At 36.4% G+C, this 25583-nt stretch overlaps 6 protein-coding genes and 1 pseudogene across 10 annotated transcripts; 2 read left to right on the plus strand and 5 right to left on the minus strand.

Annotated features, from left to right (window-relative positions):
- Nucleotides 1–729: 729 nt before the first annotated feature.
- Nucleotides 730–3754, plus strand: LOC147935987 (uncharacterized; annotated as a pseudogene).
- Nucleotides 3755–8875: 5121 nt separating this feature from the next.
- On the plus strand, nt 8876–10431 carry LOC104718567 (FCS-Like Zinc finger 2). The gene is made up of 2 exons (XM_010436330.3): nt 8876–9476; nt 9732–10431. The coding sequence occupies exons 1-2, from the start codon at nt 9181–9183 to the stop codon at nt 9919–9921; spliced, it is 486 nt and encodes a 161-aa protein (XP_010434632.1). The 5' UTR covers nt 8876–9180; the 3' UTR covers nt 9922–10431.
- Nucleotides 10432–10810: 379 nt separating this feature from the next.
- On the minus strand, nt 10811–13439 carry LOC104718568 (putative serine/threonine-protein kinase PBL20). The gene is made up of 4 exons (XM_010436331.3): nt 12287–13439; nt 11734–11973; nt 11436–11558; nt 10811–11325 (listed from the first exon to the last, which is right to left on the minus strand). The coding sequence occupies exons 1-4, from the start codon at nt 12677–12679 to the stop codon at nt 10903–10905; spliced, it is 1179 nt and encodes a 392-aa protein (XP_010434633.1). The 5' UTR covers nt 12680–13439; the 3' UTR covers nt 10811–10902.
- Nucleotides 13440–14841: 1402 nt separating this feature from the next.
- LOC104718569 (uncharacterized) lies at nt 14842–17207 on the minus strand. Its single transcript, XM_010436332.3, has 4 exons — nt 16384–17207; nt 15684–15879; nt 15443–15574; nt 14842–15163 (listed from the first exon to the last, which is right to left on the minus strand). Exons 1-4 carry the CDS (start codon nt 16698–16700, stop codon nt 15041–15043), a joined length of 768 nt encoding a protein of 255 aa, XP_010434634.1. The 5' UTR covers nt 16701–17207; the 3' UTR covers nt 14842–15040.
- Nucleotides 17208–17246: 39 nt separating this feature from the next.
- On the minus strand, nt 17247–19434 carry LOC104718570 (casein kinase II subunit beta-2). 5 transcript variants are annotated; one of them, XM_087468964.1, is made up of 6 exons: nt 19177–19386; nt 18897–19092; nt 18366–18590; nt 18129–18238; nt 17875–18040; nt 17247–17696 (listed from the first exon to the last, which is right to left on the minus strand). In XM_087468964.1, the coding sequence occupies exons 2-6, from the start codon at nt 19087–19089 to the stop codon at nt 17566–17568; spliced, it is 825 nt and encodes a 274-aa protein (XP_087325090.1). In that variant the 5' UTR covers nt 19090–19092; nt 19177–19386; the 3' UTR covers nt 17247–17565. The 5 variants fall into 5 exon arrangements, with proteins under 5 accessions (XP_087325090.1, XP_087325092.1, XP_087325093.1 ...); XM_087468966.1 differs by having other exon boundaries at nt 18129–18223; nt 19177–19385; XM_087468967.1 differs by having other exon boundaries at nt 18129–18223; nt 18897–19081; nt 19177–19359.
- A 110-nt stretch (nt 19435–19544) lies between these two features.
- Nucleotides 19545–23104, minus strand: LOC104718572 (NAD-capped RNA hydrolase DXO1). Its single transcript, XM_010436334.3, has 13 exons — nt 22521–23104; nt 21919–22163; nt 21723–21788; nt 21491–21569; nt 21315–21394; nt 21192–21215; nt 20987–21111; nt 20589–20805; nt 20419–20472; nt 20289–20335; nt 20093–20177; nt 19935–19998; nt 19545–19844 (listed from the first exon to the last, which is right to left on the minus strand). Exons 1-13 carry the CDS (start codon nt 22933–22935, stop codon nt 19702–19704), a joined length of 1644 nt encoding a protein of 547 aa, XP_010434636.1. The 5' UTR covers nt 22936–23104; the 3' UTR covers nt 19545–19701.
- Nucleotides 23105–23151: 47 nt separating this feature from the next.
- Nucleotides 23152–25580, minus strand: LOC104718573 (pentatricopeptide repeat-containing protein At4g17616). Its single transcript, XM_010436335.3, has one exon. It carries the CDS (start codon nt 25266–25268, stop codon nt 23241–23243), a length of 2028 nt encoding a protein of 675 aa, XP_010434637.1. The 5' UTR covers nt 25269–25580; the 3' UTR covers nt 23152–23240.
- Between the last annotated feature and the right edge of the window lie 3 nt (nt 25581–25583).

Below are 25583 nucleotides of genomic sequence, written 5' to 3' on the forward strand. Positions count from 1 at the left end.
TCTTCGTCATAGCTGCTTTCAAAGTTTTCGTTCCAACTTCGATCACTCCCTTATTTTCGTAAATCCGGATTTCAAGTCACCATCACCATCCTCATTGAGATCAAGTTGTGTCCTTGTTTGTGAGAAAGTGGGAACGAGTTGTTCGCCACATTACGTCGAGCCATAGTCACCACCGCTTGAGTCACCGTTTGTCTCCATCGTTCACTTCTCTCGCCGGAGTCAAGATCCATCACCGGTGGTTCGTTTGGGTAAGGAAATCCAAACATTAACCTGTTTTCCATCTCCTTCACGTCACTGTTTTAGTCTCTTTAATCTGTTGCTTCTGTCGTAAGTCAGGTTGTTGGCTTCTTCATCTGCAAGTTAGTTCGTTGTTGTTGTTTCTGGTTGCTCCGCAAGCTAGGTCGTCTGGTTCCTTGGGCAGTAAGTCTCTGGTTCCACTGCTCTGGTCCTCTTGATCCGCAAGTTCCATATTAGGGTGCTGAATAGTCTTCTTCTTGTGCAAGTTTCAGGTTAACCGCTTTCAACCTCTCCGTTCCTAGTGTCGTTTTCAATCAAGAGTCAGGTGGGGGAGGGATTTGCGGATTCATACACCTCATTTACGCTTTTGTGCATCAGATAAGCATTAGTATAGAGTTAGACATTATTTATTATTGGTTGCTAGGTGTTAGAGTAATAATATTTACATGCGTTAATAATGCTTGCTGCATGGTTATTTGATACGTGATATGCATGTCGATTGTTAATGCCTTAAGTCGTAATGCTTACTGCATGGTAATATGATGACGTGAGATGCATGCTGCTTGTCAAGGTTTTACGTCGTACTTTAGTTTTGATGGTGAGAAAATTATGAAGGAAATAATTATAACGGAATTGAGATTGTTGGACTGTAATGAACCGACGGGTTCATTATGGTCATAAACCGCTGACGAGCAGGGGAATAATCGAGCTATTGGCCGTGGTTTTCTAAGAAAGGGGGTTTGGGAGCCGGAAAAAGTGTTGATGGCCAAACCTATAATCAAAGTAAAATACTTAAATATATATTGAAAGATAATTATTGTGGAATGTCTTAGTCTTTCACGCAAGTGAAAGCTATATGCTTGTTGTCTGATTTTATGCTAGTGTTTGGAAGTTGTGTGAATGTGTATTTGTGAGGTTATGTTTCGGTGGGCAGTGTTGACCACCTCACTGAGTAATTAATTACTCACTCCCTATTCTTTTCTCCTCAGGTCTTGGTGAGAACCTCGAGTAGTTGCACAAGTTCATCTCGCTTTGTGGTGTGATTTTGGGAACATTGGGTTTAATAAGTTTACCGGTTAATTCCTAACTTTCTTTTATGTTCGGATTTGTTTTTATCTAAGAAATTCTTCTATTTTCTTTTGACAAGATTATTGAGATGATACATTAAGGTTTTTATTTAAAGAATGTTTTTTTCTAGAAATATGAGTAACTTAGTATTTTTATTATATAGAAATATTTTAAAATAAACTTTCACTAAGGAAACTAGTGTAGACTCAAAGCGTTTGGGAATGGGTTGTGACAATTTTGGTATCAGAGCGGAGGTTAAAGTCAAGCCGGTGTTGACCCGGAAGACTAAGTTACATATTTATATACATATATTTTTTAAAAGGTTAAAAAAAATGAATTTCTTGAAAGGTATTTTTTTGGAGGAAAGTTTTCAGCATTTTATTAAAAAGGGAAAACTCGATTTAAACAAAAAAAAAAAAACACTCAAAGTGAGACTTGTGTTAGTGTGTTTGTAAAGTTTTGTTTTAGCAGTGCTTCTTATGTTTGGCCTTGCGTGAACAGAGATTGGCACCAAGAGGAAGGCGTGCTGCAAACCCTAGAGTAAACCCAGTTGATGCCGCTCCAGCTAATGAGCGAGTTCAGCCACAAGGAGAAGAGATTCCGGTTGCAGCCAACGCGGCTGAGATTGCTGCAAATCGTGCTGAAATGCAGGAGCTCTGTAACATGATGCGGGAGATTTTGAACCGACCTGTGTATGCACCCCCACCACCACCTAGAGAAGCGGCACCCCGTCAGCCACTGCCAGCACCCCCGGTTGCCGCACCTCGACAGCGTTAGCCATCACCGCCAGCACCTACAGTTGCTGCACCGGTAGAGTTTTCTTATTTTGAGACGATGAAGCTCATGGGCACCATGGGGACAGAGTACTTTAGTGGTGGAAATGATCAAGCAGGAGCTGATGATTGGAGGCGGATGTTGGAGAAAAACTTTAGGTCAACAAGATGCCCTATAGAGTTTAGAAGGGATCTCGCTGTGCACTACCTGCGCGGGGATGCAGATAATTGGTGGAGAAATGTTGAGAGGAGCTTTCCAGTTGATTATGAGCCCACATGGGAGGATTTTCTAGAGGAGTTCAATAAGAAGTATTTTCCTCAGGAAGCTATGGATCAGCTAGAATGTGAGTTTTTGGAGCTTCGACAGGGCACAATGACGGTTAGAGAGTAAGATGTTGAGTTCACCCGTCTGAGGAGATTTATTGGGAGGGAGTATGGAGAACAAGAACTGATTCGCAAATTTATAAGAGGACTGAGGGCTAATATCCGTAATCGTTGCTCTATTCGTGGATGTACTAGCATGGTTGAGCTAGTTGAGCAGGCCGCTATGGTCGAGAGGGGACTTGAGGAGGAAGCTCATAACCTTAGGAGTTCTCAGCAGAAATCAACCAAGGGAGCAGAATCACTTAAGCGAGCAGGAGATAACCGTGGTGCAGGATCGAGCCAGAATAACCAGCAGTGTAACAAATGTGGAAAAAGGCATGGAGGAGTGTGCCGGAGTATTTTTGGAATACACGAGCGAATTGTTCAGAAAGAGACAATAATTGCAGGAGGTGCGGGAAACCAGGTCATTTTGCACGGGAATGCAGAGGGAATATATTAGGATGGCAGCAAGGCAATCAAAACCCAGGAATCCTGCCGCCACCTCCTAAAAGGCAGGCAATTGGACCTCGAGCATATGCTATAACAGACGAGGATGGTGCGGAACCGATCGTCGGTAAGTCTCATCTAAAGCTTCTTGTGATTTCTTTTTGGATATTAGTAATTGCATGTGGTCTTTTGAGTATGTGTGTCGCTTAGTTAAAATTAAAAGAAAAATAAAAGCTATGTAGGATCGGTTTTTATTGGAGGAGTTGCAGCCTATACTATGTTTGACACTGGAGCTACGTATTATTTTATGAGCCCCAATTTGGCGAGGAATTGGGATTCCAGAATTGATTTTACAGAAAAGCAGAGGAGAATTGAAACTGCGGGAACTCAAGTGGTAGGATCATCAAGGACTTATCGGGATGTTCCTGTGGTAATAGAAGGAGTAGAGCTACTTGGTAATTTTATTGAGATGGAGTTGAGACGCTATGAAGTAATTGTTGGCATAGATTGGTTAAAGCGACATGATGCCAACTTGGACTGTCGGGGAGCACAGGTTACCATTAACCGAAGTGAAGGGAATTTGGTATTCCAGGGAGTTGTAACAAATAACGGGATACCTATTATTTTGATGATTCACACAGAGGAGTTACAGAGGAATGGGCCTGAAGCATATTTGGCGACAATTTCTATTGAGGGGGGGGGGGGAGACACATCAGTATTTAGTCTCTTTAATATGTTGCTTCTGTTGTAAGTCAGGTCGTTGGCTTCTTCATCTGCAAGTTAGTTCGTTGCTGTTGTTTCTGGTTGCTCCGCAAGCTAGGTCGTCTGGTTCCTTGGGCAGTAAGTCTCTGGTTCCACTGCTCTAGTCCTCTTGATCCGCAAGTTCCATATTAGGGTTCTGAATAGTCTTCTTCTTGTGCAAGTTTCAGGTTAACCGCTTTCAACCTCTCTGTTCCTAGTGTCGTTTTCAATCAAGAGTCAGGTGGGGGAGGGATTTGCGGATTCATACACCTCATTTACGCTTTTGTGCATCAGATAAGCATTAGTATAGAGTTAGACATTATTTATTGTTGGTTTCTAGGTGTTAGAGTAATAATATTTACATGCGTTAATAATGCTTGCTGCATGGTTATTTGATACGTGATATGCATGTCGATTGTTAATGCCTTAAGTCGTAATGCTTATTGCATGGTAATATGATGATGTGAGATGCATGATGCTTGTTAAGGTTTTACGTCGTACTTTAGTTTTGATGGTGAGAAAATTATAAAGGAAATAATTATAACGGAATTGAGATTGTTGGACTGTAATGAACCGACGGGTTCATTATAGGTCATAAACTGCTGACGAGCAGGGGAAGAATCGAGTTATTGGTTGTGGTCTTCTAAGAAAGGGGATTTGGGAGCCGGAAAAATTGTTGATGGCCAAACCTATAATCAAAGTAAAATACTTAAATATATATTGAAAGATAATTATTGTGGAATGTCTTAGTCTTTCACGCAAGTGAAAGCTATATACTTGTTGTCTGATTTTATGCTAGTGTTTGGAAGTTGTGTGAATGTGTATTTGTGAGGTTATGTTTCGGTGGGCAGTGTTGACCACCTCACTTAGTAATTAATTACTCACTCCCTATTCTTTTCTCCTCAGGTTTTGGTGAGAACCTCGAGTAGTTGCACAAGTTCGTCTCGCTTTGTGGTGTGATTTTGGGAACATTGGGTTTAATAAGTTTACCGGTTAATTCCTAACTTTCTTTTATGTTCGGATTTGTTTTTATCTAAGAAATTTTTCTATTTTCTTTTGACAAGATTATTGAGATGATACATTAAGGTTTTTATTTAAAGAATGTTTTTTTCCGGAAATATGAGTAATTTAGTATTTTTATTATATAGAAATGTTTTAAAATAAACTTTCGCTAAAGAAACTAGTGTAGACTCAAAGGGTTTGAGAATGGGTTGTGACATCACCGCCTTCTGTTCACGTACTCCTTTATTATCATTTATGTAATTAGAATCATGGCTGTGAACCTTATGCAAAAGCAAAACTATCGACGATTAATCGTACACATATAGACATAGACATAGGTGTTTAGAGATAAAGAACGAACGTAAACAACGGTCCAATAGAGGCAATGGCAACATTGGCATTTGGCAAAGTCACGTAAAAAAAAAAAGCATAGCTTAAAGAAAAGTATGAATTGGGACCTTTTCCAATCCTATGGGCTAGGAAAAGATGGACCCACAGGATTTATGCAGTTGAGAAAATTATGACATTTTTTACTTTAAAAAAATACAATAAGACATGAGAGAGAGAGAGAAGAGAGGAGAATCGCAGAGAAATACAAAAAAAAATTCTAATAATTTTAAAATGACGGAGAGTGACGTGGTTCCACAGATATTTTGACGTTATTATTTTTTAAAAATGAAACAAAATATTCTGACCAGAAAAATATTATATTCGGCACCAGAATTGTTATTGTACGGATCCCTAAAAATAATTCACTAGACACATCAACACAGTATTAAAAGTATATTTGCATTTTGCAGGCGCCTAATAATTTATACATACTCTCTCACATATAGCATTGCCACCACAAATCTTATGAGAAAAATATACAATTGCTATTTACGAGTTCATAATTAAAGAGGTATGGAGTTGAAAGTTTTCGCATTTGATACAAGAAAAAAAAAATGAAAAAAAGAAGACTTTAAAGGGACAGGTGGGGTTTAATGGAGTGTTTGCGAACTTCCGAGCCTTTCGCAAGTGTACGACGTTTTTTTTATTAGTACTCAGTAAAATTGCTTACACGCTTCCTTTTGGCGCGTGTTTCACACTTGAAGGAGTAGTTGGTTATTGTTTCCATGGAAGTCCAACAACACAATAAATGTGTTTTCAAAAGCAATCCATGTTTTCACATTTAATCCCTCTCCATCAATTTCATTATGTTACATGTTTCTTTTTTTATATTTTTTTTGTCATCTGGTATTATTGATAAACTAGGTAGAATACATTGTGAAATACAACTTAAGCCGGCGGAAAACAAAATTTCCCCGAAATCTAAAACCCAAAAAAGAGAAACAAAGCCGGTGGACGAGTATCAATCCCCAGACGCATAAGAGAAACCAACAAAGAAAACAAACAACAAAACAAAACATTTTAACTTTGGAAAGAGGATGAACCCAAGAGCTAAAAACAAAAGCAAACTAGGTTGAATCTTTATGAAATAAACTAGTCTCCAAATGCATGGTTTCTTCTTCTGAAGCTATTGTAGAAGAGTTTTACTAAGGATACCCAAGACCAATCCAATAATAATAACTACCACCTTCTATCAATATGAGAGCCAATCTCTCAAAACAAGAACCAAGAACTTTATAACCCGACAAACAAGACTCTTACGTTTCTTTTTTTTATATATTTCTCACATTTTTTTAAAAAAACTTAAAAATAAAATAGCTGAGCTAATAATATTATACTTATTATAGTTGTTATTTATCATAACCCTCTATTTAAAAATGCCGTCGCCGAGACGCCAGTAAATCGCTCGGCAGAGCACCACTGCCGAGATTTTACCCAAATCGATTTTAAAATCGAAAAAACGAAAAATTTGATTTTTTTTTTGCTCAAAATAAAATGATAGATGTTAGATCTAATCTAATATTTAGTTATTAAAAATAGTTGAACTGAAGAAGAAATCAATGAAAAACAAGTATTTAAATGATTGGCCGCCATAACTAGGTTTACAGGTTCAAAAAAAATAGGATAGAGAAGATGACTTAGAAAAGACTATTTTGTCATTTATTAACAAAATGACGAAAAATACACAAAATATAGTTATTAAGGAGGAGGTATTGGTTTAGGATTTAGAAAGAATTTTAATGACTTTATGTTCTTGCTGATTGTTAGAATCATAGAAAATTGAAAGTTAAAAATGAAGGATTCTAAGAGATTGTTTAGGAAGTTTTTTAAAATCTTGATGATTTGTTTTTTCTAATCTTGTAAAATCTTTCTATTTAATGAAAGAGTTTTTATGACTTTTGTTATGAAGAAAATGATATAAAATTCTAAACCAATAACATAAAATTTGAATTTATTAACAATCCAAGATTCTTTTGTTTTACTTGAATAACATAAAACTTTTAATGACTTTATAAAACTCTTAATCCAATAACACTAGATTTATCAAGATTTTAGACAACTTTTTACAAATCCACAACCAATAACACCAAATTTTTAAAGAGTTTTTAAAAGTCTTGATTGAATAACAACATATTTTACCTAACTTTTAAAGTCATTAAAATTCTTTCTAAATCCTAAACCAATATCTCCCCCTAAGCGTGGAACTTGTGATGCTGAATTCTGATATGCTGAATTCTACTAATTCACACAAATAAAGTATATAACCACCAAAAGTTTTAATATTTAATATTAATTATAAAAATATTAAAAATATCTTAAAACTAGTTTCCGATCAATTAATTAATCGTTAGGCCATCTTTAACCATCCGATTAGCGCCTAGCAATTTTTAAAACATGAATCTTAACTAATAGAGAAAAAATGTCATGTAAAAAATTGTCTTGTAACAAAAAAATCTTCTTTTTCCAGAACATATGATTCTTAATATGAGTGTACAATAGGATAAAATTTGTTATATTTAAAACCAAAGTTAAGTTTTTGACTAAAACAATTAAACAAGCTGAAAATAATTAAATTTTTTATAAATATATAATAGGTAATAATTTTGTCGAGTGTGGTGGAGTCGTCATAGGCTTTTCCAAAGGTTCCCAAAAAAAAATATACTCTCTCGTTTCAAAATATAAAATGTTTTAGAGAAGTTTTTTGTTTTATTAATATATGATGTTTCAAGTTTCTATGCAACCTTTATATTAATTTAGTATTTTATATTATGCAGTATTATTTCTGATTGGTTGAACTTGTTAAAAGTAAAAACTTATTAATCTACATGCTATAACTAAAACATGTTATATTTTGAAACGATGGATAACTAAAATATGTTATATTTTGAAATGGTGGATGTATATATTAACGTCATTGATCACGAGAAAAAAAAAAAAAAAGAGGAAACTAAAAAAAAAAAAGAGGAAACTAAAAAAAGGAAGAAAACGACATCGTGTATGTTCTATAAAAAATACAATTAAAAGTGTCCTTACCAATAAAGAGAAGACACAAGTGGTGCTGGTGCGTGTGAGTAGAGAAAGAGAGTATTTACGTAACGCGCAAATCTCACGCGCGATGTGGTCCCTACCATCCAATGACTTTCTTAACGTCCAAGTGCAAGGTGGGACCCATGTTTAGTGGAACCGTTTTCCGAAGATTTTCTTATTACAGGACAGCAAAAGAACTGGTTTTTTTATTTGTTTTATTTTAAATGTGTAATTTACGTATATGTCCTTCAGTCTCCTTTAGCGTCATTAACAAGGGATGTTGCCATTTTCCTTAGAATTTATTAGTTGCAATTTTTTTAATAACATGGGAGATTAATCAGGATTTATATAATAAATAATAGCGTCTAGGTTAATGATATTTTTTAAAACACTAGTCTAGTAGTGGTATTTTAGTTTTTTTATCGCCATTTATCTGTTAGACTCAATCAAAGGTAATTGGACAAAAAAAAAATCAAGAATTGAGAAATTCTCTTACATATATTTATAATTTTAAAAATAAAAAACGTATGGAAGGGTTTTAGATTGTTTTCCTTCTAATTTTGATCATTCTTCGCAAAACTAATAATTATTTTGTCAAATTAGTTAAATCGGTTAGCTGGTTAATGTAAATTTACATAGGTCAATCGAAATTATTTTAAACAATCTTTCTAATTTAAAACAGTAGCAATTCCACTATTCCACAACTTAACTATTTGATTAATTTCATAAGAAAATGGTTGTAAGTTTGAAGAAGACTAAAAAACAATAATCATACTAGTGCCTCAATTATTCATCATATAATGGTTAATGGTTAGGTAGTTAAAAATATTAAAGAAACACAAAAAAGTAGTAAATAAATATAGAAATAAGCGGTATTGCATAAACAAAGAGGCCATTAGATTCTCTCTCTCTTGAGTTTTGAGTTTTGAGTTTTGTTCCTCAAACTTGTTGCTTCTTCCTTTGGGTTTCTTCTCTCTTAACCAGAATCAAACCTGTCTTTCTATTCCTATAAAAACCAAACTCCATCTTCCCCTCAACTCTCCCCTCTCCACACCAAACCTTCTATCTCTCTCCCTTCTCCTCATAAGAACTTAAAGAAGAACACAAGACAAAGAATAGCCATTAAAAAAAAATGGAGGTTTCAACGAGAAAGCCTTATTTCATAGAAGAAGAAGACGATGGTTTGGCTTCTCTAGAAGCTGGAGTTTCGAGTCCTTCTTGTTACGACAACAGTCTCAAGATGAATCCTCAGAGTTATTATTATTACCATCATCATCACTACTCTGTTTCATCTCCCAGATCTGGAAAATTCCATGATTTTAGATTCGACAATAGCTGCTACGGACAGCAGCCACTTCCTCATTTCTTGGACTCTTGTTTCCTCTGCAAGAAACGTCTTGGTGATAACAGAGACATCTTCATGTACAGGTACTTTTACATACATCTTAGATCTTTGATTCATCATCTCGTTAAGAGTACAAGAAAATGAAACGAAACTTAGATTCTACTTTTCTAGATTAATTAGAGAAAAAAATCGATTACTTTGAGGTTACGTTTTGATTTGCTTGATAAAGTTTAAGCCTTATACCCTAATTCTGATTTGCCTTGTGAATTAAGGCATCCTGGAAAAAAAAGATGTATTATGATTTGTGTCTGATATTAAATTTTGTTTCATTTTAACAGAGGAGACACACCGTTCTGTAGCGAAGAGTGTAGAGAAGAACAGATAGAAAGAGACGAAGCTAAAGAGAAGAAACAGAGTCTGTCTTCTTCCGTGAAAGCTATGAGAAGAAATGAAAAGCGAAGCTCTTCTTCTTCTCCTACTAGATCTCGTGACTATGCTTTCCACACTGGAACCGTTGCTGCTGCCTAATTTCAAAGTTATAAAGTAAAAAAGTGATAGAGAATCCCATTAACGCTCATTGCTTTAACAGCTTGGTAATGGGTTTTTTTGGGTTTCTTTCTTCATCTAAAGAAAAATCTTAGTTTGAATTTGAAAAGCTCAGAAGAAAAAAAAGAAGAAAATGGTTAGGGAAAAAAATAAAATAAAAAAGTAAAGAAACCTCTCTTTTTCAAGGGTTTTGTCCTTTTCTTTGTTATTTTTTCTTTATTTGTTTCTTTTTTCTTTTTATTAGTTTTTTTTCTTTTTCTTTTAAGAAGAAATCAACATGCAATTTTGGGAGTACAAAAAAACTATGGCCAAAACGCCTATGTGTGAATTTGGTAAATCTTGATGTCAAAAAAAAAAAAAAAGGTAAATCTTTTGTTTTTTAATGGGAAGAAAAAAATATTTGTAAGCATCAGACTGGCTGTTCTCTTGTTTTGGAATGATGGGTTTGTAATGTAAAAAGTTCAATATATATAATATAATGATATTCAAATATATTTGTGTTGGTTATATAACATTTATGATAGCGAAATAAATTTTGTGTAAGTAATAATATCAATTCTTATTGGAGTAGGTCTGATATGTCATGATTCATAAACATTATATAATGGGAGAAATTAACAGACAAATCTTTTTCTGCGCATGTTCTGTGAGATCATTTGGTGTAGTACAACTCTTTTTCTTTAATCATTTCAACTTTAAGGAGTAGTACAATTTTCTTTTTCCATAACCTCTATAAACTTCAAAGATTTAAAGGTGTTTGAACTTTGGTTGTATTACAAATTTTTAGATTCATCCATCTCTTCCTTAGTTGTGATCACAATTTTATTTTCAGAATCGTTAATGGGCTTAATATATACTATTATACCTGGCCTTTTCTCACAGATCTCATATGTATTTTGCACGTTAAACGGCATTGTTTGGGAACATAAGTAAATCTCTACCCTTTTCTAAAAAGTTAAACCTCTAGGCTCTAACACTAACCCCTCCCTCTCTCGTCGATTTTCCAACTGAACTTCTCGTACCTACAGAAACTGAGTCCTCAATGATCTTCCTAAGACTCTCAACTACAAAGGCCATGGTGGGTCTCTCTTTATCGTTCTTTTTCAGACAGTGATCAGCCAATTTAGCCACCCTCCTCACCATCTTAATTGGATACTTGTTGCATAGCTTCGAGTCAATGATCATTTTGAAACTTTTGCTATCAGCAGGATACTTTTTGACCCATTCTAGAAGCTTTTGCTCAGGCAAAGGCTTCATTCGTTCCATTGTTCGACGACCAGTGATGATCTCATAAAGGACAACTCCAAAGCTATAAACATCACAATGTGTCTTGAGATGACCGGTTACTACATACTCGGGGGCTGCATAGCCGTCTGTTCCAACTCTCTTTCAAGAGAATCATGAAAGAAGAAGAGATGAAGTTGTTACTTGTGGACAAAGAAAAAACTGTCATGCAATATAGAATTTGTAAGGGAGAAACGGAAAATGTTACTTACCGCGGTTGTAACGTGAGTGTTGTCTCCTTCTGGACCTTCTCTAGCGAGACCAAAGTCCGATAACTTCGGATGAAAGTCATCGCTTAAAAGCACATTTGATGATTTGAAGTCTCTATATATTACCTGCCCAAATAAAAAAATAGAGACAAGTTTCTAGTTAAACTAGACAATGCATCTAGTTAAAGTACTAGACATGTATATAACTTTTGGTTCGGGCCTAACTACGCATAAACAATCAAAAGGGTTTTTATCATTTTTTGTTGTTGTCGTTATGATGTGTTTAGGATTCAAAAATAACCTGGATTTCGTGCAAATAAGCCAATCCTTGAGCTGCACCAAGCATGATTTCAAGTCTTTGTTTCCATGACAACGTTAAGGTTTTTCGAGTGAAGAGATGCTCCTCTAAGCTGCGATTAGACATCAACTCGTAAACCAAAAGCCTCTCTCTGTCCTCCGCGCAATACCCTAAGAGCCTCACTACGTTTGGGTGATTCACTACGCCCAACAACTGAACCTCTGCTAGCCATTGCTTATGACCCTTTCATTACAAAACAGAGACTCAACTATAATACTATATAAGATCGAACCTCACATTAATAAGAAATGAATCAAACTTGTTATTGGTTAAAAGTTCTCTAATCTTTTTGCAATCCCAAAAAAAACCTTTTTGCATTATATATATACCATCAGTGAAACTTTTTTTCTTGTTTAAAAGTTCGAATATATTCACTAATTCCAAAACATCACATGATTTGTCATAATCTTGATTGATGGAGATAAAAATGTGTGATACTTGTTCTTGGTCAAATTTCTAATCTTTTTGCAATTCTATCTCATGAGTTTTTGCATACCTGTAGACTTTGTCGATTGAGTTTCTTAACGGCGACGACAAGTGGAGAAGGATGAGAATCTGCTCCGGTGGGATTGTCAATGGTGGCTTGATAAACACTACCAAAGCCACCTTGTCCGATCTTTAGAGTCCTGCTAAACCCACACGTGGCGTCAGTTAGTTCCTTGTAAGAGAAAACCCTCAGATTTTGATTTTGTTCTCTTTCTTTGTATAAGTCTTTAACACTCGCTGGAGTTGGCAGAGATCTTGGTGTTGGGAGATTGAACGACGACGACGATGATCTTCTCGTAGTTAATTCTGGAGCTGACTTTTGGAATCTTGCGTTTTTGTTATCCTTCTCAAGATTACTTCTAGATTTAGGTTTCTTGGACTTGAACAAAAACATACAATTCATGTCTCCTCTGTTTTGCTTTTCTCTTTGGTTAGTTTGAGGATTTTGGGTGTATCTTAACTGTGTAACCACTCTTATACACAAAACAGGCACAAGAAAATTCTAAAGGTAAAATTAAGAAAAGTTAGATGCTATGAATGAAAAGAGTGAAGACTTTTTCTTTTGTTTGCAGAAAAAGGCAAGAGAGTAGATTGTGTGAAGAAACCCTAAATTGGGTTTTGGAGCAGATGAGATATCAAAATCAGTGGAAGATTAGATGAGTCGTATGAACACAAAAGAGATGAAAGAGATAGGTATACCGTATACGTAAAAGACAGAAACTTTTCTATCTACGAATACACAAGTATATATCTTGCTTATGAAGAGTTTTGATCGAGAAGAGGAAAAATGAAAGGGAACGGCTAACAATGGGAAACTGACGTAGAAAAAAGTAAAGAGAAGACCAAAGTTATTTCATATTTTGACTTAACAGAGACAAAGACCAAACCCATTTTTTTCTGTCTATATACTCTATTTATTCATTGCATTATTGAAACAAACGGTACAATAAGTAAGTCATTTTGCATCCTTACCAAAAAAAAAGTAAGTCATTTTGCATTTACATATTTTAAATGGTTCTTTTTGTGTGTGTGTGTGTGTGGGAGTTGTACAATGGATTTTTAGGGAATGGAAATTGAAACTATAATTCCAATTAAAATACCGGAAAAGTAGATGTGGTAATAGGGCGTTCATGAAACTAAAATAGAAGCGTGAGATTTAGTCTAAGTCAATACTCTAGGCTTATGTATTTATTGGATTGGCTTTGGGTCATACTAGTATTGATAATACTCAATAGTTATTGCATAGTTGTTGCAACGCAAGTCAATGACTCAATTGTATATCATCTTGAAATTTGGACCTTGTAAATTCAGAATTTAGTAGGTACATAATATAATGTTTATATTTGATTCTTTCACCGACTCGTTTCTCTTTTCTTTTCACTATTTTTTTTAAAAAGTTATTTATAGGATTAGTTAAAAATAAAATAAAAATAAAGTGGGACAAATTCCACTAAAGTTTGACGAAAAAAAAAAGATGCTCTTATTTTGGTCCATTTGGTAGGAAAATGATGAAGCAGAAAAAGGCAAAACCGCGTCTCCGCTTCCGTTCATAAGTTTTCCTCCTCACCTTCCGACAAAATACCTCAACCTAACTCTCAACTCCCATCAACTTAAAAAACTAATCCCATTACAAATCAAAAAGCATTATATGATACCTTGTATAGGTTAAACTAAAATTTATTTCTCATTTCATATGTTTATTTTATTTTTGTTAGCTAATTTTTTCTCTAAGTGAATGGCAGGACCATATGTTTGCATGGCTTGATAAATGTACATTTCATATTGACTCATATTTATGTTATTTTATCGAATAATGTACTGTCATATCAAATGTTTTTTGTAAACTCCACCTGATTAAAACGAGAAGTTAAACCACGTATTTTCAGAGAACCGAATCAAACATTGGTTTAATGCCAAAACATCTCTAAGACTAGAGTCAAGATACACACACGGTCACTAAGAAAACATATTTTTCCTTTTGAGTTCAATGGTTATGACCAGTAATATGACTAGTTTATGACAGGTGCCCAAGACTCTTGGTTCCCCACCAGTAAAGTCTTATACAATTGTATATAAGACTTTATGTTTAATGTTTTGAAATTTTATTAACTTAAACCAAAACCAAAGCATTAGATTTGATGAAAGAGTTTATCTTATAGTTTAACAAAGTAATCAATTAACCTCAAAAGGGGAAAAAAAATTAAAATCAAAACCAAAACTAACAATTAACCTCAAAATCTATGTTTTTTTCACTTAATTGAAGCCTACATAGTTGTAAAAACCTTTAGATATATATAAAAGTTTTATAAAAAACTTACAAAAATATGCCCTTAAATTTTTTGATGTCCTAATCAATTGCTTGAGCCCGGCCCATAATTGAGCTGATTGCCCTATGGGCCGGGCCTGTTCCCCACTAATGTTCATCTTCCAAACCTTTATAGACTTTTCCATTTTATTGAATCATTCTCTAACCTTATAAAACAACTTAATATGACTGTTGCGTCACCACATATGTCATCATAATCAATATTATTAGATTAAGAAAGAAATAGTTGAACAAAGAAAAGACTCCAATGGATGTGTTTTATTTTCCTGCTTTTACATTAAACAAATATCTCATGTCATGTGTTGATCTTCATATGCAAAAGCATTCATATATATGAAAAGAAAGACAAAACATGCTATGCCGTAATCGCTCTCCAGCAATCAAAATGAAATCTAAACTGATGTGTTACTTCCATTATATGTATATAATAGATATGTCTCAAGCTCTTTGTTCATATGCGTTTTCATCTACTGGAACTCCTGGACCATACACTAGTCGGCATCGGTCACTAAATGCTCCTACAAGTCTTGTTGCTACCTCCTTTAAGAACATTGAAGCTACCTGAAATAAGCGAAAAAACAATTTCAAACTACTTGCAAGGTTTTAATATTAACCAAGATTCACCTTGAGTAACAAAGAGGACATCATTATTTTCTTGAACATTTCTTATCAACAAGCTTCCAACTTTCAATCTTTTGTGGATTTCTTAACTTTTTCCAAGGAACAGAGAACTCATACTTTCCTAGCAGATTTCTTCGATAACAACTCCCAAGCACCATTACTAACAATTACAATTGGACACTAACAAGTTAAGAGGTTTTGTGAAGTATTTTTTTTTACCTGGCGATAGAGAGGCGAGTTGAATTTGAAATCCACATGGAAATGAAGGTCGCAGGTTCCTGGAATAGGTCCTGGCTTAAATTGCCAGACGTTTATCAAATGGTCAAATAGTCCCGTGTCCCTCGCAGTTGTCTGAAAAGCACAGATTCATATCATGTTGTAAAATCCATCAGTCACTCAAAAACCAACAAACAAAAAAAAAACTGAAAACAAAAGCAAAAAAAAACAAGTCCTTCCTTACCTTTATTAATTTCGGCCTTTCGGATTCGACATGGGAAATATAACTCTCAACAAGAAACTTAAAACCAATCTCCAGTTCTGCATCGAATGATCCATCTGGATATTCTTTAAGAACCTCAGAGCGTTGACACCAAGGAACAAACCCGTGGTACAAGTCTACAGCTGCAACTACGTTAAACATTTGCTCGGGAGAATACCTGTAATAAAAACAAACACAAATGAGTAATTCAATCTTCATTTGCTGAGAATATGAACTTCAAATCATGAACGTATTGCCAACGCGAGATTCTCAATGTACTAAGGACTCCTCAGATTCAGAAGACCTTGTTGCCACAAGCATAATCATCAGCAAATTCACAGGAATCACAGAAGTTGTATCTAAACCAACCGATTATCATATTTTTGGAAACTTAGTTCATAGTATATCAGACCAAAACAAGACAAACACAAAGGCAAAAATCCCAATCCTACAACACTTAAAAGCCTCAAAAGATGCTTATTAGATCATTGAAACCCTTCTTTCACTGTTTGATCCACAAAACAGGAAATAAAGCCCAACATAAGGGGCCACAAAGCATTGAAACATTTCTCAAAGATGTCCCATTTCATATATCTAAGAAGCGCTTGTAAGATCGAAACAAGTATGATAGAATCTTAGTAGAAAAATCTCAAAAAAGGATCAAAGGTTTTAATGAGGTTACCCCAAGACACGACGCTCTTCGTAGATCTTAGATAACTCACCACCACCTTCTTCCCCATCTCCACAACCCAGAAAATGCCGTCTCTGAATTAATAAACTTCCCGTGCCAAAAGAGACTCTACCATCCTCATTATAATTGGACATTATTGACCCATAAGGAGAGCATCTCTCAACTCCTGAAAGAGAACCAAATCTCCTAATTTGATTAGATACACAAATCCGCCGAGGGATCCCGGGGCGGCTGATCGAGTTCCTGATGGCGTTTCGACATGAAATTAAAGAAACTATGGCTCTGGAGCCAGACATAAACGGTGGCATTATTACAAACAAAACAAAGCCCGATTTGGTAGTAGAGATCCGAAACGAAACAGAGAAATCAACTCCGGCGATTTAGGGTTGCCAGCAGGAAACAGAGGAACGACGAAAGACGACCACTTTCGGATTCGATACAAATTCGAATTAGAACAAGTAGAAAAAACAATCACAAGGCCCTCTTCTTCACCAAGGCAAGCAAGAGAGAGAGAGAGAGAGAGAGAGAGAGGTGTTTACGTAATCTAACAGAGAGCTAAAGTCTCGCAGGAACACACACATTACACAGAGAGACACCTATACATGATTAAAAAATATATTAGAAAGTTTTATTTTCTTGGTCAGAGATAGAAAGCGACAGGCCTCTATTTTTTTCCTTTTTAAAAATATTCGAAATTTATTAGGTGGATCGTTGTGTTTCGTAGAGTTGGCCCAATGGGCTTTATTGAACCAGTGTTGGTGATTGATTGGAGCTGAGCTGACACATCAAAGAGACACAAATCTGACACTGGTACAAGCAATTTTTGAGAATTGTGTTAACTTAATGGAATGTAGTTGGAAAGAAGAAATCAAAAAAAGAACAATAAGGTTAAGTATTACAATGGGATATAAATATGGGATCTTACTTTCACCAGTCCATGCTGCTAATGTTTATCTAAAACCTAAGGACACAATACAAAACAGAGAGAGATAGAAAAAGAGAGAACTAGTTTCACCTTGTGTGATACAAACAGCGCTTTTTTTTTTTTTTTTTTTTGAAGTTTTGTTTTGGTTTACACACATTTCTTGTTTTCCAACACCCAAGGGGGTACATATCATCTTCTTCCTTGTTGTATCTCCACACCCAAGAGTATATCCTTCTTCCTTGTTTCCTTCACGGCTTGTGTAACTTGAACCCAAACACTCTTGGAGTGTAGCTTTGTGATGCCTTTTGTGGCTTCAGATGTCCGTACGTCATCAAGAACAGATGTGGAAACGTTGTCCCAAAGTATGCTCCATCTATGTCTGTTTTTTTTCCCCGTGTTAAAGAACAAACAAACCACACATAGCAGCAACGCAACATAATATATAGGAATATCAAATGCTAATCAAAGCAAAACTAAGTGTGCATAGCCGTATAGAACTGCTTTATGCATATGCAAATATATATAAGTGAAGACTGAGAATTAAAAAAAAAGGATACTTCCTTGGTACTTTGATCGTGGGTAATACACGTCTTCACATTTGGGGCAATATATCTTTACGGTGCTCGCTCGAGGAATATCGGATTGACCAACTGGTAAACAAGGTTGCCCACAACAATAAACTCTTGGGCATCTTCCAAAGTCATAGTTTTTGTATTTGTCTAACTGCAAAACCATGGTAAAGAAAACAATAATTGGTGTATGTTCTATATAGGATTTGTTAAGTATGCAACTTGAGTAAAAACTTCCTTACCATAGAAGCCAGCCCTTTGCTTGTCAATATGTAACGAGCATGAATCATCCCATAAAGCATCTCTGCTGCTGACTCGATCAATTCATTCTGTTCCTCTGTAAACATCTCACCTGTTAACCCGTCAATCCAAATCAAAACATTGAACGACACAAAAACCGAAAGCCAAACAAGTTTTCCGCTATACTAATATCCCTTACGCAATCACATACTAATTTTCACGGGGATAATAAGACTTACCATGGGAAGACTCTACATCCAAAATCAAATCAAGGGCATAGTCGAAGTAAGGAACTTGATGGCTGAGTCCACACAAGTTAAAGTCATCCTGGATGTAATCATCATCAACTTCACAGAAGAACTCGTTCCCTCGTAGGTTGCAGAACCAGGATATCCATGAGGTGTCTTCTCCCTCAGAACCACTAACCTCTGATTCTTCGCTGTCTGTGTCTGATATAACCACAGCTGCAGTAACCACAAGAAATCATTTCATCAGCATCTTTATCTCAAACATATAAAAACACATAGAAACAAAAGCTGGATTGTGTCTAAGATTAAAGTTTCTAGCTTTTGATGCGTTTGTAACTGCTATACGGCAAAAAAAAAATGAATAACATCATTGCTAGAGAAAGTTAAAAAGGTTCGTAAACTTTTTCAACAATTAGGTCAAGATGAGAGGTTCAAAATAAGAAATTTCTAATCAATTTTTTAAGAAAGTTGAATCCCAAAATCGAATCGAATAATTGAAAGGGGGCAAAAATCGAATCTTACCATGAGCAGAACGTGAATCTCTCTCATGCAATTGCTGCTTCCCAATCAAGAGGGAGGAGGCTGTTACCTTGCCTTTTCCATTGACGGGCTGAGGCATCGAATGCGAGGGTCGGTTATCGTGATTCTCGTTTATACGTTTTCGATCGACCACCACCTCAGACTTCGATCCAACCATACCCCTCTCTCTATACATGATCTAAATCTCTTCAAAAAATTTCGGAATCTCCCGTCACCGGAGATCCACGCCGGTGAAACCAAAACAAGGAAAAAAAAGGTGTACCTGGAGAGAGAGAGATGATGATGATGAGCTCTAGGGTTTTGAAATGGAGCTTCTCGTCTCGCGTATATTTTATCTGACAACTAGTCTCTTGTTGGTACATAGACAGTTTTTTTTTTTTTGTTCTTGCTCGGAGATTTTTTTTTTTTTTTGAAGATAAGAAAAGAATAAAAGAACAGGGAAGGGCAAAACGGGAACGGAATGAAACAAATTAGCTTCTCCGGTGATTCGTCAACCAACAAAATAGAGAGAGAGAGGGACACGTGACGCTCACGTGGTTCGACTATATAAGGTTTGGACTGAGTTAAACTGGCCCGGCCCAGGTTGTTTGATTCGCTTTTGGTTTCACGCAGATAATAACAGCGTCAAAGTAAAAAAGTAAAAATATTGGAAGCGCAATTTTTTTCAATGTTTTGGTTTTTTTGGTTAATGAAATGTTACAAAAGAAGATCCAAAATCATAACCTTTCATTTAAAACTTTGACTTTGGACCCTAAGTACTAAAAGACTCCATTGAAGAAGCACAAAGTTACTGAGGTGGTTCGCGACCTTCTGGTGATGCAGGATGTTGTAGAAGGTGAACATGGTTAGTGATGGCGTCAGGGCAAGACTGAGCTTGAAGAAGCTCTAGCCTCATGAAAGGATGCTGGAACTGAAGCATGTAATCTTCATCTGCAAAAAAACACATTGTTAGAAAATATAAATTTTTAAAAAGACCATCTCCCATGTCCTATGCAGAGACGCAACAAAAAATAAACTTACTCTCTTTAACAGTGCCGTATAGCCAGCAAAGAACTTCATCAGCAAAAGCCAAGCACACTCCTCCCTATTTCCCAAAACTCATTGTGTTCAATCTTACCGAAACTTTTAATTATACACAATTATCATTCATGTCTGTAATGAGAACTGATAACACTTACCTGCCAAAAGTTTTTCAATCTGGCTCTGTGCGCAATATCCTTTGTTCTTAGTCTCTCTGTGCGTACTAGTCTTCCTCCATCATCCCTACAACCAATTTAAAAACGGAAATGGAAACGTTTACTTGAATTTTATTGCTTGATTACGAAAGGTTTAAACCTTTTGAGTTTATCCTTAGAATGGTTGGCAAATTCATACCTATACCCAACGAGAATGTATGGAACTCCTGCTACGAATGATTGTATCTGCAGCATATTAAACCATTTAACACTGGACAAGAATGGAGAAACAAAGATTTTACATGCAACCCGTGATACATCATACTTACCCAGAATTTAAGCAGTTTCTCTCTTTCATATCTGTCTACGGTACGATCATCCAACTGCAGAGCAAATAGTAGGGACACATTACTGACTAATGTGTACATGTGTGAAATGAAAAAGAGAAGCTGGAATATCAAACGAGCTTTTAGGAAAACTATAGCAGGAAGAGGCATACCTCACGAGATGTTTTCAACTCTATGTAAATCCTTCTTCCCTCGTCAGTTTCATCACAGCAGTCCATTTCAGCACCCATCAGAACCCGGTGAGCTCCAAGTTTAGTCTTCACAACAGAACAAAATTCAACATTTGCATCCACATGATGGACTTCTTCTCCATAAGCTCTTCCAGGATCTTCAGTCGCAAGGCTTTCGAAACAATAACCCCAATAACATCTGATGGAAATATAACAACAAGTTGTAATAGCAATCAATATATATATATAAACTCTTATGACCCAGTGTTTAAAAAACATTGCTACCTTTTTTCTGTTCTACACAAACATTCTTTCGCCCAATTTATAATAAAACTAGTGGAATCACTTTCTTTCTCCTATACATTTAAAATGAACACTACCTGCGGCGATCTAAGTCACTCTGCGGTCTTTCAGGCAGTTTATGCACATCTAGATATATGGTACCATTTCTCTTATGCACGCCCATTTCCCACGGTTCATGCCGATTGTAAGCAGCCCCCAATATCTTAAAGAATAAATCAAAGTGCACCGAGTGATTCATTTGGAATCATAAAGGTCAAATAATTGTTGGACGATCTCACTTACCTTGTTTAGATTATTACGAAATGTCTGTCCAAAAAAACCAAAAATAAAAGACACCGTTAAGATAACCTCTTCAAAGTAATGAATTGACAGTGAAATGAACTGATTTACACCAGCACTTCATACCACAAAATGAATGTTCTCCAGCGAAATGTTCTTTGCTCTAATACTGCCAAGAAGGTCACCAAAGCCCTCAGAGCCCAGGTCTGCCTCAAAAGAAAAATTAATCAGCTGAATATACCACACTTCTTCATTTTACACATGCTAATAGTTCACATACGATACACTGGGGCCACTCCTACCTTTTTTCTCGATAAAAGTATCATAACCTTGATTTAAATCCGCTCCAATCTCTTCAGCAACATGACGTTTGAAAAGCCTCTGGGAGTCAACAAAGTGGATACATATAAGCTCTGGGATATTTGGTATATTTACATGTCTGCATATATATGTCTAAATAAATATCTATATATATACCTACTCAAAGAAAGAAAAGAGACAATCTAAAGGAACAATAATACCAAAAGCGCTCACCAATCCTCGCTCATCATAGAATACTTCTCCACCTTCTACTCGACTGTAGCTAGTAAGCTCACATGGCTGTTAATTACAAGCATTTTGAAACGTGTTACCATATCCATAAATATAGACATAGATTAAACAGGGCGCAACGTCAAACTCTGCTTAAAATAAGTTGGAAGTTAAAACAGTGTTCAACGATAACTATTACCTCCTGAAAGTTGGTTTGTTTTCTAGCCAAGGTTTCTTTGCTCTTGGAAAGCTTAAGCTCAGAAACAAAACGTTCATCACGCTGATAATTCTGGTATCTCCCGCCAAAACCACCACGATTACCACGTCCAGGGTAAGGTCCAGGCCGAGGAAGAAGCCCAGGTCCTCCTCTCCCATTTGGCCAACGACCACGCCCCATCGCTCCTCTCCCACCATGGTTATCATTGCTCCATCCCGCAGGCAAAACTATCATATTTCATATCAGCAAAAACTTAGTAGCCATAGAAAACCCAAAAGCCAAAAAAACAATTCAGTCTCGAAAGTCAGAACTATTTACACGAGACAATAGTGAGACAAAAAAAGGTTCCAACATGATAGTGATCATGAAACACCACATCAATCACAATCAAGAGAGAACAAAAGCTTCAGGAAAACGATCTTATATATGCAGAGCAAGAACACAGTTACATAGAGAGTTTTCCAAAATGCAGCATCATGCTAATTTTTAGTAGGATCTTGTTTCCAACATATGAGTTCTTAAAGACTTCTTATGTACATATTTGTTTCGTAGAAGTATGAAATCACAAACAAAGACGAACTCACCAGGGATTGAGTAAGTGCTAATTGCAGGTGTCTTAGTATACTCTTCATTATCAGACCCAAAAAGATCCTTCTCATCTTCCTCTTCTTCCTCTTCTTCATAAGGGTAAATCCCACCACTTTCTCCATTATCATTGCTCCTATAACTCTCTACTCTATCATCTCCATGCTCCTCTTTCCCGCCGCTACTTCCACTTCCGCTATCGCTTGCGCTACCAGAATCCGCACCACCACCATCCCCATCCCCATCTCCATCTCCTCCAGCCGCAGAAGACGAAGATGAAGAAGATGAGGATGAAGACGAAGACGAAGAAGCATTACCGGAAGATGACGATTTCGAACGCGAAGATGGTGAGTCGTTGTCGGAATCTTCGCCGAACAAATCATCCATAGGGTTCTTCTTCGGCGGTGAATCCATCACCAAATTTTAGGTATTTAACTATTTATTTCCTCCTTCCGTTGCAGAGAGCTTCCGCTTCCGATCGAATTATACGGAAATAGGAATAACTACCAAACCCCAAAATGGCTCGGATCCGATAGTTTAATGTCCGACCCGAGCGAGTTTACGAGTTCACCCAGCGGCTTTCGATATAAATCAGGCCCATTTAGCTTTTTATATATGTAAGGCCCAAGATTTATAAGAATTAAACCTTTTGATTTCACATTTAAACCAAAATTGGTTGAAGTTATACACTACAGGGGATAAGAATTAAAATCATACAATCATACTATGCCAACTAGTTTCCTGAAGGTTTTGACATGCTCAAATCTCTGGGCTTGAGCTTCTGTTACAGCGTCTACTGCTTTCAAGGCTCTGTATAGATTCTTATGAAGCTTAAGATACTCATTCTTATACATGGTTAGATCGTTATACATATCGTTCTCCTTCATATAACTGATAACCTCCATTACTCTCTCGAAATACCCTCCTCTGAGAAAGTTCACCACAAGCTTCTCTAACAGATCTTGTGTTACCGTTAAGCTTCTGCTCGCAATGTTCCTTTTAATATCTCCCCAGACGATCGTGATCTCCCTGTACATGCCTAGAGATGAGTACATGTCGATCAAGATCCAAAAACTTTGGACAGTTGGTGGGATTTTCATCTTGGGGATTTTCCTGTAGGTTATTAAGGCATCTCCTTGCATTTTGGCTTTGCAGAAATAGTAGAGGGACGAGTTTAGCTCGTAGAGCATACTTGGAACTTTCACTTGTTTTCCTGCATTGATTTCCTGAACCAAGAGGTCCGTGAGCTCTGTGGTCTTACTGTCTTCCTCTTCTGCTTCTGGTAAACCCACAATCTCATTTGATGGATCTGTAATTAGACCGGCTTTGGTCATTTGTTTCAGAAGAACTTCTGCATTTCTCAACATCTTGCTCTTGTAATAACCGGACAGGACTTTTTTATAAGTGGCCAATTCCATGGGATGACCAGCAGAAACCATGTCGTCAAGAATATCATGAGCAGCTTCTAACCAACCAATAGTAACACAAGCATCAACCACATCAGCACATAAACCGGATCCACCCAGCGAAAACAAAAGCTTTGATAACTCAGGGAGATCATCATGTCTCTTGTACCCATAAACTAACTTGGCAAGAGTCTTGTTTGTGACAACAAGCTTGGAATTGGCATAATTGACAAATGTTGCTTCAGTGTCAACTCCTAGTGATGAATCTCTCTGCAAAACCTTGGGTGAAATTTGGATCTTTAACCCGGATCTGATATGGTGAGACCCAACAGACAAAACCCGAGGCTTTTCAGAATCAAATCCAAGATCATGAACTGAAACCAAGTCTTTACTCTTGCATATATCTAAGACAAGCCGACCCGCAGAACCGATATCATCAAATTTGAACTCAAGGCTTAACAAATTATCAAAAAAATGCTGATAGTGACAAAGAACCTGAGGCGGTAACTGAACAATATGCTCCTTGAACTTCCTCAACTCATCCCGCATACCATTCATTTCATACACGCAAGACATGATCACAATCGAGTACGCATCCGCAACGACATCAACTTTAGCCATCAGCTCAATAAGTTCTTGACCTTTGAGAGATAAACCAAATCTCACACAAGAACCAAGTACAAGATTAAACAAGACCGTATCAGGCTTCACAACATTCCCGGGACTGCTATTTCGTTTCGACACATTTAATCCCACAAAACGATCACAAACCTGAACCAAATAATTCGAAGCTAAGCAAGTCCCCACCTCAGTTTTCACCATATGCATCACAACAAGCCTCAACACATCTAAGGTTAGCACATAACCCTTCTCAAGCATTATTCTAAGAATACTACAAGCAGATTCAACCATCTGAGCTCTCGCTAGAGACAACGACAACTTAGTTAAAACATCTCCACTTAACATACCTGGATTTTGCTTCAAAGCCAAACGAGTCAGATCACTAGCCTTACAAAGCCAACCAGAATCAGACGAGTAAGACAACACAGTAACAAACCTATTCATAATTACACTATCGGGAAACCCATAAAGCCGTTTGAAATCTTTAAACACGTCCCAAGCTTCATCTACACGGTGATCCTTAAGAGCTGTTTCGAGCTTCTTCTTGAGTATCACTTGAGAAGAAACTTCCCAGCTTAATCTACCAGGTTCAACACCACTAGTGCAGAACAGAACCGAATTTGAGGTGCGGCTACACAAGACCCTTGAAATTAGGGTTTCTACGTTGCTTACATCGAGTCGACGCAACGATTCTAGAACTAAGTTCCGTTTCCTAAACATCAGTCTACAAAATTTAGTAACACAACCACAAGAAGGGATGGAGAGAAGCTGAATCCAAATTGAAATGTAACAGTGAAGATAACATAATAACTACACACGAATTCTCTAGTTCGAGAATGAATCAAGAAAGAGCCCTAAAATCTAAATTGCTGTAAACTCGAAGTCGAGGGAGACGAAGAAGAGGCAGCAAGACGAGAGTGGCAAGACCGTAAATTTTGTACTTTTAGCTTTGCGGTAAAGGGCCAAACAAAAAGTTTATATTCACAATTTTTATACTTTGAAGATTCGATTTGAACAATCAGTCCCCCAAAAGTA

Source organism: Camelina sativa, chromosome 10 (genome assembly GCF_030686135.1).
Source record: "Camelina sativa cultivar CO46 ecotype springtype chromosome 10, ASM3068613v1".
Lineage (NCBI taxonomy): Eukaryota > Viridiplantae > Streptophyta > Magnoliopsida > Brassicales > Brassicaceae > Camelina > Camelina sativa.